Here is a 15,986-nt window from a genome sequence, read left to right on the forward strand (position 1 = left end):
GGTACATACGAATAAGTCCGTAGAAAGATCAAAAAATTTAAAAGCTTTTAATCGGTTATTAATGTAAAAAGAATAAAATTATTAAAGCATTTGCTATCACTATAACATCCTCACTTTCGCTGCTTTACCATTGGTGACAAACTCATTTCGGATATGCCTATGTAAAATTATTCCTTTTAAATAGTTCGTCACAAAATTAATAATAGCTGACTCGTAGTATGATAAATACTGCATGTAGCTTTAGAATGAATTCTAATATTGATTTTTTAATCTTTTTTAAAACCAAATTTTCATATTTACAAACTTAATATATAGTATAAGTTACTATGAAAATATGGGCTCATCACAAGGTCCGCCCTCATTCTGTCTTCATCCTCCATTAAATTTATTGGCTCATTTAACTAATTAAGACTGCTTTATATTTCAGGCAACTAGACTAAATAACCTGAAATACTTAAGAAAAACATTGTATTATATTCGCATGTTATCCAATATGAACAGTAGTATTTCCGACAAGACTCAGAAAAAGAGAGGCAACGGCAGCCCATGTAGTCCGATGGTAGCCAAGAGTTCGCCCGCCACTCAGAGCTCCGCCACAAGTGGTGGTGCTCTGGTCAAGTCGAACGTGGGCGGATGGTGTAAAGGCCTAGGTGACTGTTTAATTTTGGGGCCTAAAGTTTCACGCAATAATAAACTTGCACAAGCACCACCATATCATCACCTTCCGCAGGTATTATGGATAAATTTAAGTTATATATACTAACAGTATAAAACGTTTTTGGACCATATATAGCAATATATGGTACAATGTACGTGCATGAGTTAGTTCTTCTTCAACTATTATCCTGTAAAGTGAAACATGATTTCGATTTATGGACTAGTACTGCAATTTCAGCTTTAATTTACCAAAGATGTGAACATGCAAGTTGTCAGAAATAATCAGCTAAACCAAAACGAAATTGAGAAAGCCTTACACAATTAAGTACGCGGCTTTTATGCCACTATTTGGTTACCAAAATTATTATTAGTGCGGGGGCGTATATAGCCTTTTGGTTAAACTAAATCATAACTTTCGACTCGGAATATGAATTGATATATAAAAACCTACTAAAATTTTATTAAATATTAGATTTGAACTCATAATTTATCAATACAATGAGTGTAATGCTAAAAATCTTAAAAGCTGAAACCACTAATTTTAATCATGAATTTGGCTCTGCTAATGAGTGAACGGTTTATACTAGAAAAAGACTGAAGAAACAGAAAAGGAATTACAGAAGCAGAAAGAAATGAAGACCATGTACAAGATGAGACTTGAAAGGACACAAAATTATTTGAGGTATTGTCTTCAGGTGGCACAAGACAATGGCTTTCTTGATTTAATCATCAAAAACAACAAAGAAAAACAACAAGAATGCACTACTCCTCCCTCGGCAATTATCAAAGCCACTGCCAGTCCCCAAACACCACCCCAACAGCAACCCCACTCTGATATCACAGATCTCATTCAACAAGCAAAGTTTAATGGCTGGTATATTGAACCCCATGAGGTACATTACTTTTTTATCTTTTTCCTATTTTCTCTTTAAGGATATTTTTAATAGAAAAAAAGTGCTTTTCAAGAATATGTTTTCCATGAAAAGTCATTTTTTTGTGTGTTTGGTATGAGGGAAAGTTTTTTTTCATGGAAAATATTTTTTATTAGGAAGACGAAAATGTCTTCCCTCACTAATGGGCTGAAGGCATTTTCCTTACAACTATCTTAATTTTTGTCATCATATTAATTACTTGTTTCAACTAAAACTTAGGTATTATTATTATTATTAATCTCTAGTACTAAATAGTATCATCAAAATACTTTTCAGTTTTCTTTTATTTTTATCTTAGTCATTAATAAATATTTTTTATAAAAAACATTTTCACTCACCAACAAAATTTTCATGAAAATAATTTTCCTGGAAAATGACTTTGATCATACCAAACACGCCCTAAGAGTGGAAGCTTGTTTACGCTTCTATTTTGTTTTTCTAATACATATAGATATGGGGAAAAGCCTAGTGCACTAAAATTTTGCTATAGTAGTAAGTCTTAACGGGATATCTTGTATGCAGTCTTAACTTGCATTTGAAAGAGGTTGTTTATATGTCTTGAGCCTCCTGGCGTCGTGAAATACATATTTATTTTTCTTGCAATCACCATTTCAACGACGGTATTAATAGTTCATTGGAAACAGATTGAACTGCAAGAAGTATTGGCTCAAGGAAGCACAGCACATATATACAGAGGAAGATGGAGAGGATTTGAAGTTGCAGTGAAATGCGTATTCCCTGAGTTCTTCCTCTGCAATGAAAATGGAGTCAGCTTCTTTGCCCAAGAGGTCGAGACATTATCGAGGCAGCGACACCGTTTTGTGCTGCAGCTGATGGGGGCATGTCTTGATCCACCGGACCATGGTTGGATAGTAACTGAGTTATTAGACATTACCCTTAAAGATTGGCTACATGGTCCTGGAAAAAGAAGAAAACAAAGAGCTATTCCACTTCCCCTTTTTAAAGAGAGACTTAATAAAGCAATAGAAATTGCTCAAGCCATGCAATATCTTCATGAGCATAAACCAATGGTGATTCATCGCGATCTAAAACCAAGCAACATTTTCTTGGATGATTCTTTGCATGTTAGGATTGCAGATTTTGGTCATGCTAGATTCTTGAACGATGAAGAGAAGGCTTTAACAGGAGAGACAGGTATTTAACAGCCTTAATCAAAAGAATATTTGTCTAAACTAGTCTTTGTTTTTCTTTTAATTAACATTTCACTTCTGGGAGCAGTAAGGGTAGATTTGTAAATTAAGTACTCCTAAATTATATCTTGTTATGTAAAACTTGAAACAAATTTAGTTGGCAAAAATGACTAAAGATGGATTTTGACCCATGCAGTTAGTCCCTCCGCTTATTGAGGCCGTTCCCGCGGATGAGGTCGGTGAGCGGACAATGTCGTTCATGATACAATTCTAGTGAGTAGGCCAAGGTCGAGGTCGTGGAGACGGGGCTTGAGGTCCGCGTATTTTGAATTTCTTGAATTACCCGATAAGTTTGTTGGAGCCATCTGATCCAAGAGAAGCAGTGACGTCATGACATCATGCGTCATAATGACGCCGTTTCCCGACGCATTGCATCGATTTAGGTGTGACCCTTGATTGGCTCCGTCGTTTCGATCTCCGTGCTAATCATGACCCGCCGTTTCGATTTTGGTGCTTCTTAAACCTTATAAATAGGGGAAGGCTTGTTGATTTTGAAACTTTTTCCAAACCCTTCCTTCTCTTTAAGCAATTGCAAAATCCTCTCTGTTTCAGCGACTTGCATCATTCCTCATTCCCTCTTACTTGTTATTCTCCTTCTTTACAGTGAATCATGTCTAACGTACCTTCTCAGGCTAGCGAGGGGAGTCGCGTTGCTCCCTTGGCAATGGTGTTCCCCTCCCATGAGGAGAATGTTCCTGCCACCGTTGAGGATGGAACCTTCTCGTCGGTGGAGGAGATAATCCCAAGCAACCCTGATTCCAGATCCTATTTCACCAAATCACCAAATGATGAACTTGGAGCCTTTCAGTCAGTGATGACGGTGAAGGAATTGGCGGAGCTTAAGGCTAAATTCGGACTTCCCAATCGCATCGAGTTGATCCCGGCTAGGTGGGATACTGTACAGGTCCACCGTCCTGGGTATTGCACCCTCTACGCCTACCCATTCCAAGTCGGCTATTATGTCTTCCTCCTTCCGCCTACGGTGTCGTCATTACGGCATTTGCCCTGCTCAGCTCGTGTTGTAGGTTTACAAAGCCATAAAGATGCTCACCAGGTTTGTTGAGCTGGCCAGGGTCGAATTTACACTGCGACATTTAATCTATTTGTTCGTTCCTAGATTTTATAGGGGGCAATGCCGAACCATCACCACCGAGGGGGCAAATGCCTGGTGGTGAAGATGGACGACAATGTCAGTCGTCAATCATGGTTCAACTTCATTTATGTCAGGACCGAGGACGTGGTGACCAATTTATTTTATGCCAGTCGTCCTGAATTTTGACTTCTCGCCTTCTTCTTTTGCAGCCAAAACCTCGCCTCCTCTTTTGAACGCTCATATTTTCGACTGGGTCGAGCGGCTCCTCCCTCACATCGTAGGAATTCGTGAATGGCCAAGTTTTTCCTTCGCTGATTTTTCCTTTTCGTATTTTTTTCTTAGCTTCGGCCAGGGGGTCTACGAGGAGGCTGAGATCTCTCGCGCCCTCATTCCGGGAGAGTTAGTTTCTGCCCTTGTCTCGACCGCGGCTGATCATACCTTTGTTCTAGTTCCCTCTGTTGCTGCGTCCGAATTTGTTCCCTCTTCGGCCGTGGAGACTTCGGCTTCTCCTCTATATTCTCTCATCGACGAGGACGACGAAACTTTGCCTAGTGATGGAGATATCTTGCCTCGAAAAAGAAGGTCCGTGGAGGTTAGTAACGGAGTCACCCGGGCCTTGATGCGATGGAAGGTAATTATTCGTTACGTGAGACGGCGACCATTCTTGTGGGGGATGATATTGAACCGAGTTCTGAGGTTCTAAGGTCGGTGGGGCCCGATGTGGATATGTCTCTTCCTTCTGCGGTGATGGAGACTGAAGGGACGACTGTTGATGTCCTTGACACTTCACGGCGAGAGGAGGCATCGACCTCTCAAACAGCTGCAGATACCCCCTTGCCACCCAATGAGAGGGGCAAAGGCATCACTGAGGAGGGCGGTGAATCAGGTTCTGACGTTGATGCGGACGACCTGAGGATGATGGAGGAAAGGCTTACCCAGCTTGAGATAAGGTTGGAGGGGTCTACAAGGACTATCGCGATCCCCATGGATCGTGATCTGTTGAAGAATACCAAGGGCGTAGTCCCTGCCCTCGACCCTCTCTATTTCGAGATAGAGGGTAAGACCCTTAAAGAAATAAATAATGGTGCTTTGTCGAGGAGCATTGCTGGCCTTGCTCTTAGGGTGAGTGTTTGTGCTTTGACCTCTTCTCTTTTTTTAATATATTTTTAGGACATCTTTGGTTTTGACTTCTTTCTTCTATTTCCTTTTTATGATTGCAGACGGTGATTTTGGAGATCGAGAGCGCCCAGAGGGAGAAGAAGAGTAACGAGATCTTTGTGAAATTCAAAAACAAGTATTCTGAGTACTATGGGAAAGTATCGAGATCTCCGCAGGAGATTTTGCGAAAGCGGCGATATGCAGGCTCTTAGAAATGCGTTGAAGAAGAAAGATGATGAGTTAGTGAAGGCTATCGAGAAATATAGCGTCCTCTAGGGGACGTTGAGGAGTAAGGAAGAGGAGTTTGAGGTCAGCAGGGGAGTGTAGGCCCAATGCAATGACCTTCAAGCTCAAGTGGTTTAGTTGTGGGGGCAGTTGGAAGATTGTCGACTTCAACTGGAGGCCCTCAATATTGAGATCGCCGAGAAGCAAAAGTAGCTTGAAAAGGCGGAGTCCTCTTATTTGTATGCTCGGAGAAAGACAGAGATGCTCGAGTTGGTGAATAGGACTCTCCGAGCCGAGCGAGAGAACGATTAATCAACGGCGAGAGCTAAGGAAGATTGACTCGAGGAGGGGATCAGAGAGCTGGAGAGAGATAACTCCGTTCTTCATGATCGAGTGGTCGCTTTGGAGTCCGAGAAGGTCCAATTACTCGTATAGTCGTCCTCTTCCCGTACTTCATATTTTCCCAATATTCCTCGGGAGTTTTATGAGGAATGGCTTCATGTCGAGGCCTAATTAGATGTCTTTCGAGATTTGCATGCGGCGGGATCCATTTCTAAGGCTACCCTCGAAGATGTTCGTGTTAAGGCTCGTGAAGCTCGAGTCGCTTGTGGGTATGATACCGCTACGCCTGAGGCCGATGAGGAGGAAGGGGCGAGGGTGTAGACCAGCTTGAGGAGAACGCCTGGTACGATACCACTTATCCTGAGGGCGAAGGTGATGACGAGGGGGATCGAGATGGCGAGGGTATTGGTGGTCAGAGTGGCGACGCCATTGAGGACCAAGTTGGCGAGGGCACTGAAGGTTGTGATGGAGGCAACCAGTAGTTTTCTTTTGACTTTTTTGTGTATTTTTGTCGGCGTCTTCACGAGCCTTTGTAAACATTTTAAGTATTAAATATCAAAGTTGTTCCTTGCACTTATTCTCTTCCTGTGGTTGGTTTTCTAAAGTTGTATGATTTTCTCTTCTATTGTTTGCCCGTTTCTCTTTTTTCCTTCTTTTTGTTGTTGTCTTTTAGCTGGTCGTGGCCTTGGAGCCGAATATTTATAGGTCGCGTATGTTGCTTTATTGAGATGTGGCCGGAGGCCGATAGGTGTTTGTTCGAGCGAGGTCGAACATAACCTTTCATAAAATCGTGGTCGATGGCCGGTAGGTGTTTGTTCGAGCTTAGTCGAACATAGCCTTTCGTTAGATCGCGGTCGAGGGCCTGTAAGTGTTTGTTCGATCGGGGTCGAACATAACCTTTCGTTAAATCACGGTCGAGGGTTGGTAGGTATTTGTTCGCGCTTAGTCAAACATAACCTTTCGTTAAATCGTGGCCGAGGGCCGGTAGGTATTTGTTCGAGCAGGGTCGAACATAACCTTTCGTTAAATCGCGACCGAGGGCCGGTAGGTATTTGTTCTTGCTTAGTCGAATATAACCTTTCGTTAAATCGTGGCCGAGGTCCGAGAGGTGTTTGTTCAAGCGGGGTAAAATATAACCTTAATATGAAAAAGGTGTTATGATAAACGTAAGTTTTTTATTGCTTTGACATTGTTGCTTTTGTTACATATTTGGAGAAAATTATAAATTTTGGGTGTTGGCTGGTATTTCAGTCCCAGTTCCAGTCTACCTAGTCCCTTCATTGTTTAACTTGGAGAGTATAGAGAAGTCGAGCAATGAAATAGTAACAATGGTCCTACCCTCGTGTACTTCGACCCAAAGTGTTCCCTTCGCCGCCTCGTTAAAAACCTCCTTGAGAAAATCCAAATGGGAGAAAACTCAAGTAAAGGAAAAAGAGTGCGACTTATGGGACTTTTTTCTCTCAGAAGTTGAAGTATTTGAGGTGGCTGACGTTCTAGTTGTTTGGTAGTTGCTTTCCTTCCATTGTCCCTAGTTGGAATGAACCTTTGTTCGCTTTGGCTGTGATTTTGTACGGACCATCCCAGTTTGTTCTCAGGTTGCCTTCCCGGAGTCTTTGCTCATTTGAGTTTTGGCTTTCAGTATGTAGTCCCTGACTTTAAGCGGCCGGACATTTGCTTTCTTGTTATAATAGTGTTTTGCTTTCTTTTGGGCGACCATTTCCATATCTCTTCGTTCGTTGATTTCGTCGAGTTCCTACCTTTTGCTCTAATCGTTACTCGTGCCGCTTTCGTGGGAGTACCTTAAGCTGGGTTATTCAACCTCGACCAGTATTACTGCCTCGGTCCATAGACCAAAGAGTTGGACGTCTCTCCTGTGCTCATCTTTAGAGTTGTTCGGTAGGACCATAATACTTTTGGTAGAATTTTCGGTCACAGTCCATTGGCGTCTTCGAACATTTTCTTCATAATGTTTAGTATGGACTTATTGGAGGATTCTGCTTGCATCGTTACCCATTGGGTGATATGGGGTTGAGAGTATACCCTTGATACGCCATTTCTTGAAGAATTCAGCAGTTTTCTTTCCTGTGAACTGGGGTCTGTTGTCACAGTTGATTTCCTTGGGTAGGCCGAATCGGCAGATGATGTTTCTCCATATAAAGGTGATTAACTTTTTTTTTCCTATTTAGGCGAATGCTCCTGGTTCCAACCATTTAGAGAAATAGTCATTTAAAACTAAAAGGAATCGTACATTACCTCGCCCTACTGGGAGTGGGCCCACGATCTCCATCCCCTATTTGATGAACGGCCAAGGGGAGGTGACTGAGTGGAGGAGTTCTCCTACTTGGTGAATCATTGGGGCGTACTTTTGGCACTGTTCGCATTTTTTTACGAAGTCTACGACGTCCTTTTTCATGGTGGGCCAATAGTATCCTGCCCGTGTAAGGCATATGACTAGCGCTTGATTGCCGGAGTGAGCACCGCAATGGCCTTCATGAACTTCTTCGAGGATGCGTTAGGTTTGGTTCGGGCCCAAACATTTCACCAGAGGGCCGCTGTAAGTCCTCTTATATAGATCGATATGAAGGAGACTGTAGTTGTCCGCCTGCATCCTTAATTTCTTGGATTCTTTTATGTCGCCTAGGAGTGTGTCGTCCTGCAAATATGTGATAATATGATTGCGACAGTCCCAAGTTAAGTTTATGGTTTTTATCTCAATTTTGTCTAGTGGTGAGTTTAGGAGATGGACTACACTCTTATCTTCGGTTGGGATGCTTTTGGTAGTTGCGACCAATTTGGCGAGGCCATTTGCTTCAGCATTCTGAGCTCGTGGGATCTGATCGAGATGGCATTCGTCAAACTTAGGCAATAGCTTATAGATATCAGTTTGGTATTTTTGCAACCTTTGTTCCTTGATTTGGAAAGTCCCTATGACTTGGTTGATTACGAACTAGGAATCACAGCGAAGTTTCAACCGTTTTTCCCCATACTTGAGTTCTAGCCTGAACCCTGCAATTACGTCCTCATACTCGGCCTCATTGTTAGTCATATCCGGGCAGCTTATGAACTGTAGAATTACTTCACCGGTAGGGACCTTGAGTATGAATCTCAGTCCAGACCCTGACGCGTTGGATGCGACATCGGTGTATAGGACCCAAAGGTCTTGTAATTGGAGGGAAGCTTGGACGAGTTCCTTTTCGACTTCAGGAATTATTTTTGCACTGAAGTCGGGAGCACTTGTGACTTTATCGTCGTCCGCGGATGGTACGTGATATTGTGCTCACTTAGCTCGATGTCCCATTTGGCCAGCCTCCCCGATAGCTCGGGTTTATGAAAAATGCTCCTAAGGGGAAATGTCGTGACGACCGAGATGGGATGGCATTGGAAATAGGGTCAAAGCTTTCGTGAAACTACGACCAAGGCCAAAGCCAATTTTTTGAGGTACGGGTACCTCGTCTCGGCGTCGACGAGTGTTTTCCTATTGTTATAGATGGGAGATTGCGTACCTTTATTTTTGCGGATCAAGATTGTGCTTACCGCTACCTCGTAGACGGCTAGACGAAGAGTTACTCCCCAGTTCGGGTTTTGAAAGCAGGGGCAGTGATGATAGGTATGCCTTCTGTTCTCGTAGAGCCTGGACGCACTCGGGAGTCCATTCGAGGTTGTTTTCCTTCTTGAGTATGCCAAACAATTTGTGGCATCTATCCGACGACCGCGAGATGAACCTTGATAGGGCGGCGATTCAATCAGTCAACCTTTGGAATTGCGTTTTGGTGGTTAAAAGTTTGGGTATCCCCTTGATAGCTTTGATTTGCTCTGGGTTGACCTCGATCCCTCGCTGCGACACTAGAAAACCCAAGAACTTTCCTGAGGCTACGCCAAATGCGCATTTCTCCGGGTTCAACTTCATTCTATACCGTCTAAGTATGTCGAAAGTTTCATTCAAATGATCGTTGTGATCCTCTGCCCTTTCGGACTTGACCAACATGTCGTCTATATATACCTCCATGGTCTTATCGAGCTGGTCTTTGAACATCTTTATTACCAATCTTTGATAAGTAGCAGTTGCGTTCTTCAGTCCAAACGGCATGACCCTATAGCAATACATTCCTTGATGGGTGATGAACATGGTATTCTCCTGATCTTCTTCCTCCATAATAATTTGGTTATAGCCTGAGTAAGCATCCAAGAAACTCAATAGTTTATGTCCGACTATTGCGTCGATGAGTTGGTCGATATGGGGTAATGGGAACGAATCCTTCAGACATGTTTTGTTCAACTCTGTGAAATCCACGCACATTTGCCATTTCACATTTTTCTTTTTGACCATCACTACGTTGGCGATCCACTTGGGGTACTTCGACTTCCTAATAGAGTCGTTCTCTAACAGTTTTTCCACCTCCTCGCGGACTGCATCATTGATGGGGGAGTTGAATTTACGCCTGACATGTACTACTGCGAGTGGAATGGGTCGACGTTTAATTTGTGTATGGAGATTTCCTTTGGGATGCCCGGCATATCTGCATGGCTAAAAGCAAACAAATCTGCATTAGCTATTAAGAATTGACCGAATTTACCTGGTTCCCGGAGTTTGCAGCCGATATAGGACTTCTTGCTATGGTTGTTAAGGTCCAATTGAATGGGGTCGAGGTCTTCTATGGTCGAACCTGCAGCCTCGATCATGTCAGGATCCATGATGACGTCCCCGATCTCTTCTTTCTTCGACCTCGACCCTGTTGATTGCTATGCCTCTATTTCTTTGTCTTTTTTCTGTTGGGTGGCCATGCTGTCCAAGGCAATGTGGTAGCATTCCCGGGATGTGCGTTATTCCCTGCGTATGCTAAATATTTCCCATAGTGTTGGGAATTTAATTACTTGGTATAGGCTGGAGGGGATGGCTCTTATGGGATGTATCCATGGTCGTCCCACTATGACGTTGTACGCAGTAACCTGGTCCATGATATGGAATGTCGTCTTCAGAGTCACGCCGTCAGCTAAGACGACGAGTGTAATTTCCCCGGATGTCAACTTAACTGCATTATTAAAACTGGTTAGCGTGATGCAGTGCGACACTATCTTATCCTAAAGTCTCATTTGGGTAAGGACTCGGAGATGTATAATGCATGCGCCACTTCCAATGTCCACCATGATGCATTTGACATTGGTATCTAAAATGCGTAAAGTAACGAGGGCATCATTATGAGAAAAGTCAAACCGTCGGCATCCGACTCGTCGTACTGTTCACGGGTGATAGACTGCTTGATCTTGTGAGTGGTGGTGAACTTCACGTTGTTGATAGAGGTGTCATCGTTGCCGCCGATGATCATGTTGATAGTATAAGCTGGCGACAACAGCTTTGGCGGGCGTTGATGTTCGCGTCCTCTAGCGAAGTTGGTTCTCTCTTTGTCGCTTAACAACTCCTTGAGATGCCCTTGCCATAACATGTTTACGACTTCTTGTCTGAGGGCGATGCAATCTTCTATTTTGTGCCCACCTTCTTGTTGAAACTCACAAAGGGCATCGGATTTTCTGGTGTTCGGGCCTAATCTCATCTTAGGCGGAAACTTCACCTTTGTTCCAAGTTTCTCAAGAGCGTAGACTATTTTTGTAGGTGACACGACAAAATTGTGAGCAAAAAATAAGGGGGCATACCTCTTTTGTTCCGATGAGTCCATGTCCTTGGCCTGGATGGGCCTTTTTCATAGCGAGGAAAAGGTGCGGTGGCCGCCTTGACATATGGTTGGTGTCGTTCCCTGTTAGGTCATGGAATTAGGTGATCTCTTCTGGTGTTGTCTCTTCGTTCTTTTCTGAATTTGGCTTGTACCAAGGTTAGCCGGTGAGTTGGTCCATTGAGGTCGTCCTCATCTGCTCGAACCTTAGCAAAATAAGCATTTTGGATTTCGTCCCAAGTGGTTGGAGGATACTTCATCAATCAGCTCAACAGTTTTCTATTTGCTCTTGAACCATCTCTACTCAGCCCGCTCTAGAAAGCTGTGACCGCCATCCCTTCGGATACGTTCGGCAGAGTCATCCTTACTCTGTTGAACCAGGCAAGGAAGTCCCTCAGTTCCTCTCCCAAGGACTGCTTAATAACGAATATGTTGTTTACTCTTGCTTCGGCCTTCTTGGCTCCGGCATGGACGATTACAAACTTATCGGCCATTTCTTCGAAAATTTCTATGGAGCGGGCTGGTAGCTGTGAATACCATTTTAATGCCCCTCCCTTAAGGGTTTTTCCAAACTTCTTCAGCAAAATAGAGGACACTTGTTCCTTGGCGAAGTCGTTTCCTTTCACAGAGGTGACTTAGTGAGTCATATGATCATCAGGATCGGTCGTTCCGTCGTATATCCTGAGGTATGGCGGCATTTTGAAGGTCTTTGGGTTGGTATACGGGGTTGCGTCGTTGTTATAGGGATGCTCTATGAACCTGTTGGCGTTCCTTTTTGGCAGTAACTTAGGAGTGCCTGGTATCTTGTCAACTCATTCTTGGTGTTCATTCATTTGATCTCGGAGTTCCTTGATTTCATTCTCCATTTCTTCCATCCTCTTTAGAATGGCAGCGAAGGCGCTGGCACCTGTACTATCAGTAATATTATGAGTTATCCTTGTCCTTGGAGAGAGGGGTCGGTTTCACTTCTCGTCTGTTTGTTGTATCATGCAAGCCCTTACGGTTTTTGCAGTCATGCCTAGAGCGGGTTTGTTGAAGACGCTCGCTAGTGTGTCGGTCAGCCATGCTTCGAGGAGTTTTTTCACCGCTAGGGGCGTCCCTTCTTCTGCAGACGTAGAGGCCGCTTTTTTGCTGGGTTTTGTCATGCTGCAGTGTGGGGGAGGCAACCTCTCTCGCCTAGGGGATGCGTTGGGCGTCGTATCCTCACCTATTGTTTCACAACTTTCATTGATGACATTTATGAGGTTCGTTGGGAAGTCATTTGTTATTTTTGTCATTTCCCTTTGGTTACCTGCCCTGTAGGTTTTTGTATGCTCAAAGAAAGGAGATCTTGGGGTTTTTGACGTTAGTGACTTGCGATAATTGTAGATCTAGAGGAAACTAAAAATTTAACTAAGAAATTCCCTCAGACGACGCCAAATTGTTTGACCAAAAAATATAGACCTTGGTTCAACTAATTAAATTTTTATAAATAAGGGTTAATCTTAGTTAACAATAATATCCCAAAGACGGAGTTCTCAAAAGTGCAATAAATACTACGTAGGTATATTTGGACAACGACGGTAGCATACAATCAATATTCCAAAAATCAAAGGCAATAATATAGCATTCAATATCAATGAATAACAATAAGTGACATTTAAGTAAATAGAATGAATGAGTCACCCAAGAAAATGATGGAATCGGTGAATGTTCTTTTTGACAATGATGAGTGATGGACAATCCTTTGAATATCTGAGTTACTCTCGTATTTAATAGAAAAGTGTAGACAAGATTCTTAGTAAAAATGTGATGTTTGTATGCTTGCAATGAAATTCGATTCTCTCTCTAAAGTCAAAGTGTATTTTTACAAATGAATATCGCATGTCCTCTATCATTGTGTCTCTTTCTATTTATAGGTAACATGTTCCTAAAAACCCTAACAGTACACGTGCAGAGTATATCCACTAGAATATTTCCTTTTGTGTCATATCTTAAAACTAGCCGTTATAACTCTGTCAAGGGTGCTCGACCTCGACCTCGATGACAACTCCTCGACTTTAGTCTTGCTGACTCTTCGACCGCGGTCTTCGCTGATAATTAGATTACTTCGACACGTGGCATCCCAGGAATACCATTTCGACTAAAAATAGATTTTGACCCATACATTTATTACTAAAAATAATTTGACAATGATAAAGTTGAAGAGGAGCCTTGGAGCACTAATAGTAAAGTTGTCTCTGTGTGACCTATAGGTTACGGATTCAAATATTTGCATTAGGGTAGGTTACCGGCATCATATTCCCGGATTCTGCATGAACGGGGATATCTCGTGCACTGGGCTACTTTTTTTAGTAATTTGACAATGGTTTATTAATTTCCTCTTAATAAAATAGTCATTACATATACTACTCGTTGTGTACTTGGTTTAATGAGTCTTGATTAATAAACGTCAAACTATTGACATATCAGGAACATATGTATACATGGCCCCGGAAGTGATTCGATCAGAACCTTATGATGAAAAGTCGGATGTCTATAGTTTTGGGATTATTCTCAATGAGCTTGTCACCGGAGAATACCCATACATTCAAACTGATTTTGGTCCTTCTAAGGTACGTATGTGACACCTTCTCATATATATTAGTACCTTAATTCTTAAGTTACATACACTGATTGTGTAAAACATTTCTGTAAAACAGATAGCATTGGAAGTAGCAGAAAAAGGCTTAAGGCCAGAACTCCCAAAGCAAGATGAGAAACTAGAAGAGCTGATACAAATTATACAACTGTCGTGGGATGAAGATGTTGCTGTTCGACCTTCTTTTGGAGCTATAACATCATCTCTCAGAAATATTCAGGAAAAAATGATAGATATATAACTGTCTTCGTGTGACCTACAGGTCACAGGTTCGAGTTGTTGAATCAACCACGAATACTTATATTAAGGTAGGTTGTCTACATTACACGCCTTGGAGTGTGGCCCTTTCCCGAACCATACGTGAATGCGGTCTGCCTAGTGCACCGGACTGCATTTTTTACTGATAAATATATAGTAAGAAGCATTTAGTATTTGATATCTTAGTTCTTCTTTATTGGCTTCCTTTACTTTAGATCTTATGAGAATTGATTTTTCTTTACATATTTTTCCAACCACATCCCTCTTTGTTTTATTTAGTTTAACTGTAAATTATCTCTCGTCTCTAATCGAGTTCTCTTATTCACCTTCCCATCCTTTTTCCTCTAATTTGTTCTGCACTGGCTCGTGTAGTTTTGTCATCTCAAGAAAGATCTTATGTAAATCGAGCAAAATTATTGTGTTCATTAATTGAACGTCTTGTTCCCTCAAATTTGAAGATAAAAACTAAAAAGAAAAACAAGAAAGAGAAATGGTGTACAACTTGCTTAATTCCCCAAATAAAAAAATATTATGATTTCAAAAATAATTGAATTAAACAGACCAAATTACTATCATTGTAGTAAAATCTTATGAGTACTTCTAGCTCTTTGTAAAGACAAAAGAAGTAAAATTATAAGAATTAATTGAGAGCTCATTTTATAACTCATATCTCACATAGTGAAGATAAAGGATTTGATTTTCGCTTAACCCTGTCTTTCCTTTTTCCCTACCTCAAGCCATCCCCATAAGATGGATAAAATGAAATGAAATTTAGCGTGAAAATCTTTTTCTACTTTGAGTGATAAGTTTTCACTCTAACCGATTAGAGAGAGATCCAAATTCTGATCTGAGCTTATATATCAACTTGGCCCATCAGTAACGTTGTGAACTATGGGCCGAGTGGATTATCTTAAAGAAGAATTTTCAGAAACCACTATTGTTTAGTGTCTATTAACTTCCTATAACTACTATATACATAATTACTTCCTATAGCTACTATTCAGTTGTTACGGTAGTGTATTCGATGTATTCGTGCTGCTGTATTCATGAATACAGGAGCAAAAAGCGCCTAAAAATCATGGCAGTCCAACTGTACGCGCATGTATTCACATGTATTCGCGCCATGTATTAATGAATACAGTAACGACAATCACCTTAAAAATAGGTCTGTCCAGTTGTCTAATGACGGAAATAATATCAATTAGCGTGCGTGATACACTCCTAATATAACTCAACAAAATCAATTCTAACATGCCCCATAATCAACACAATTAATTAGAATGATTTTTCAGTTGTATATAGCTGATGTATTTAATGTGTTTCAATATTATTATTTTTACTGTTACATTCATTAGATTTAATGTTTGTATTTACTGTATTCGCTATTTTTTTTTTAGTATATTTAAATATATTTGTATTAACAGTATTTTAGTTATTTCTAATACATGTTTTTAAAGAATAAAGAATCTAGTATTTCTCAAACTGAATATACTAAGATAATTGGTAGTGTAATATTTCTTATGAATTATACTTAGCCTGATATTGCTTATGCTATTAGTAGATTGAGTAGATATACTCACAACCCCAGTAGTGAATACTAGAATACTCTTCATCATTTACTAAGGTATTTGCGAGGTACTATGAATTGGTATTTGCATTTTAATAAATTTCATGTTATTTTAGAAGGCTTTTGTGATGCAAACTAGGTTACTGACAATGATGAAGTTAGCTCCACTAGTGGCTATGTGTTTACTTTGGGTGCAGGTGCTATTTCGTGGAAGTCTTCAAAGCAGACTTGTATAGCACGTTCGATCATGAAATATG

At 41.4% G+C, this 15,986-nt stretch overlaps 1 protein-coding gene across 2 annotated transcripts; it reads left to right on the forward strand.

Annotated features, from left to right (window-relative positions):
• The first annotated feature begins 454 nt into the window (after nucleotides 1-454).
• Nucleotides 455-14,430, forward strand: LOC104110848 (serine/threonine-protein kinase STY46-like). 2 transcript variants are annotated; one of them, XM_018775847.3, is made up of 5 exons: nucleotides 455-730; nucleotides 1,245-1,550; nucleotides 2,234-2,744; nucleotides 13,736-13,878; nucleotides 13,966-14,430. In XM_018775847.3, exons 1-5 carry the CDS (start codon nucleotides 482-484, stop codon nucleotides 14,143-14,145), a joined length of 1,389 nt encoding a protein of 462 aa, XP_018631363.3. In that variant the 5' UTR covers nucleotides 455-481; the 3' UTR covers nucleotides 14,146-14,430. The 2 variants fall into 2 exon arrangements, with proteins under 2 accessions (XP_018631363.3, XP_070038667.1); XM_070182566.1 differs by having other exon boundaries at nucleotides 1,353-1,550.
• The last annotated feature ends 1,556 nt before the right edge of the window (nucleotides 14,431-15,986 follow it).

The sequence above is a fragment of the Nicotiana tomentosiformis genome, chromosome 8 (genome assembly GCF_000390325.3).
Source record: "Nicotiana tomentosiformis chromosome 8, ASM39032v3, whole genome shotgun sequence".
Taxonomy (NCBI): Eukaryota; Viridiplantae; Streptophyta; class Magnoliopsida; order Solanales; family Solanaceae; genus Nicotiana; species Nicotiana tomentosiformis.

What these genes read in the sequence shown, in the direction of transcription:
- LOC104110848 (XM_018775847.3), top strand. Translation starts at nt 482, where the DNA reads ATGTTATCCAATATGAACAGTAGTATTTCCGACAAGACTCAGAAAAAG. An exon ending in GGTATATTGAACCCCATGAG is followed by an intron (nt 1,551 to 2,233) that starts GTACATTACTTT and finishes CATTGGAAACAG; the next exon opens with ATTGAACTGCAAGAAGTATT. An exon ending in GGCTTTAACAGGAGAGACAG is followed by an intron (nt 2,745 to 13,735) that starts GTATTTAACAGC and finishes TTGACATATCAG; the next exon opens with GAACATATGTATACATGGCC.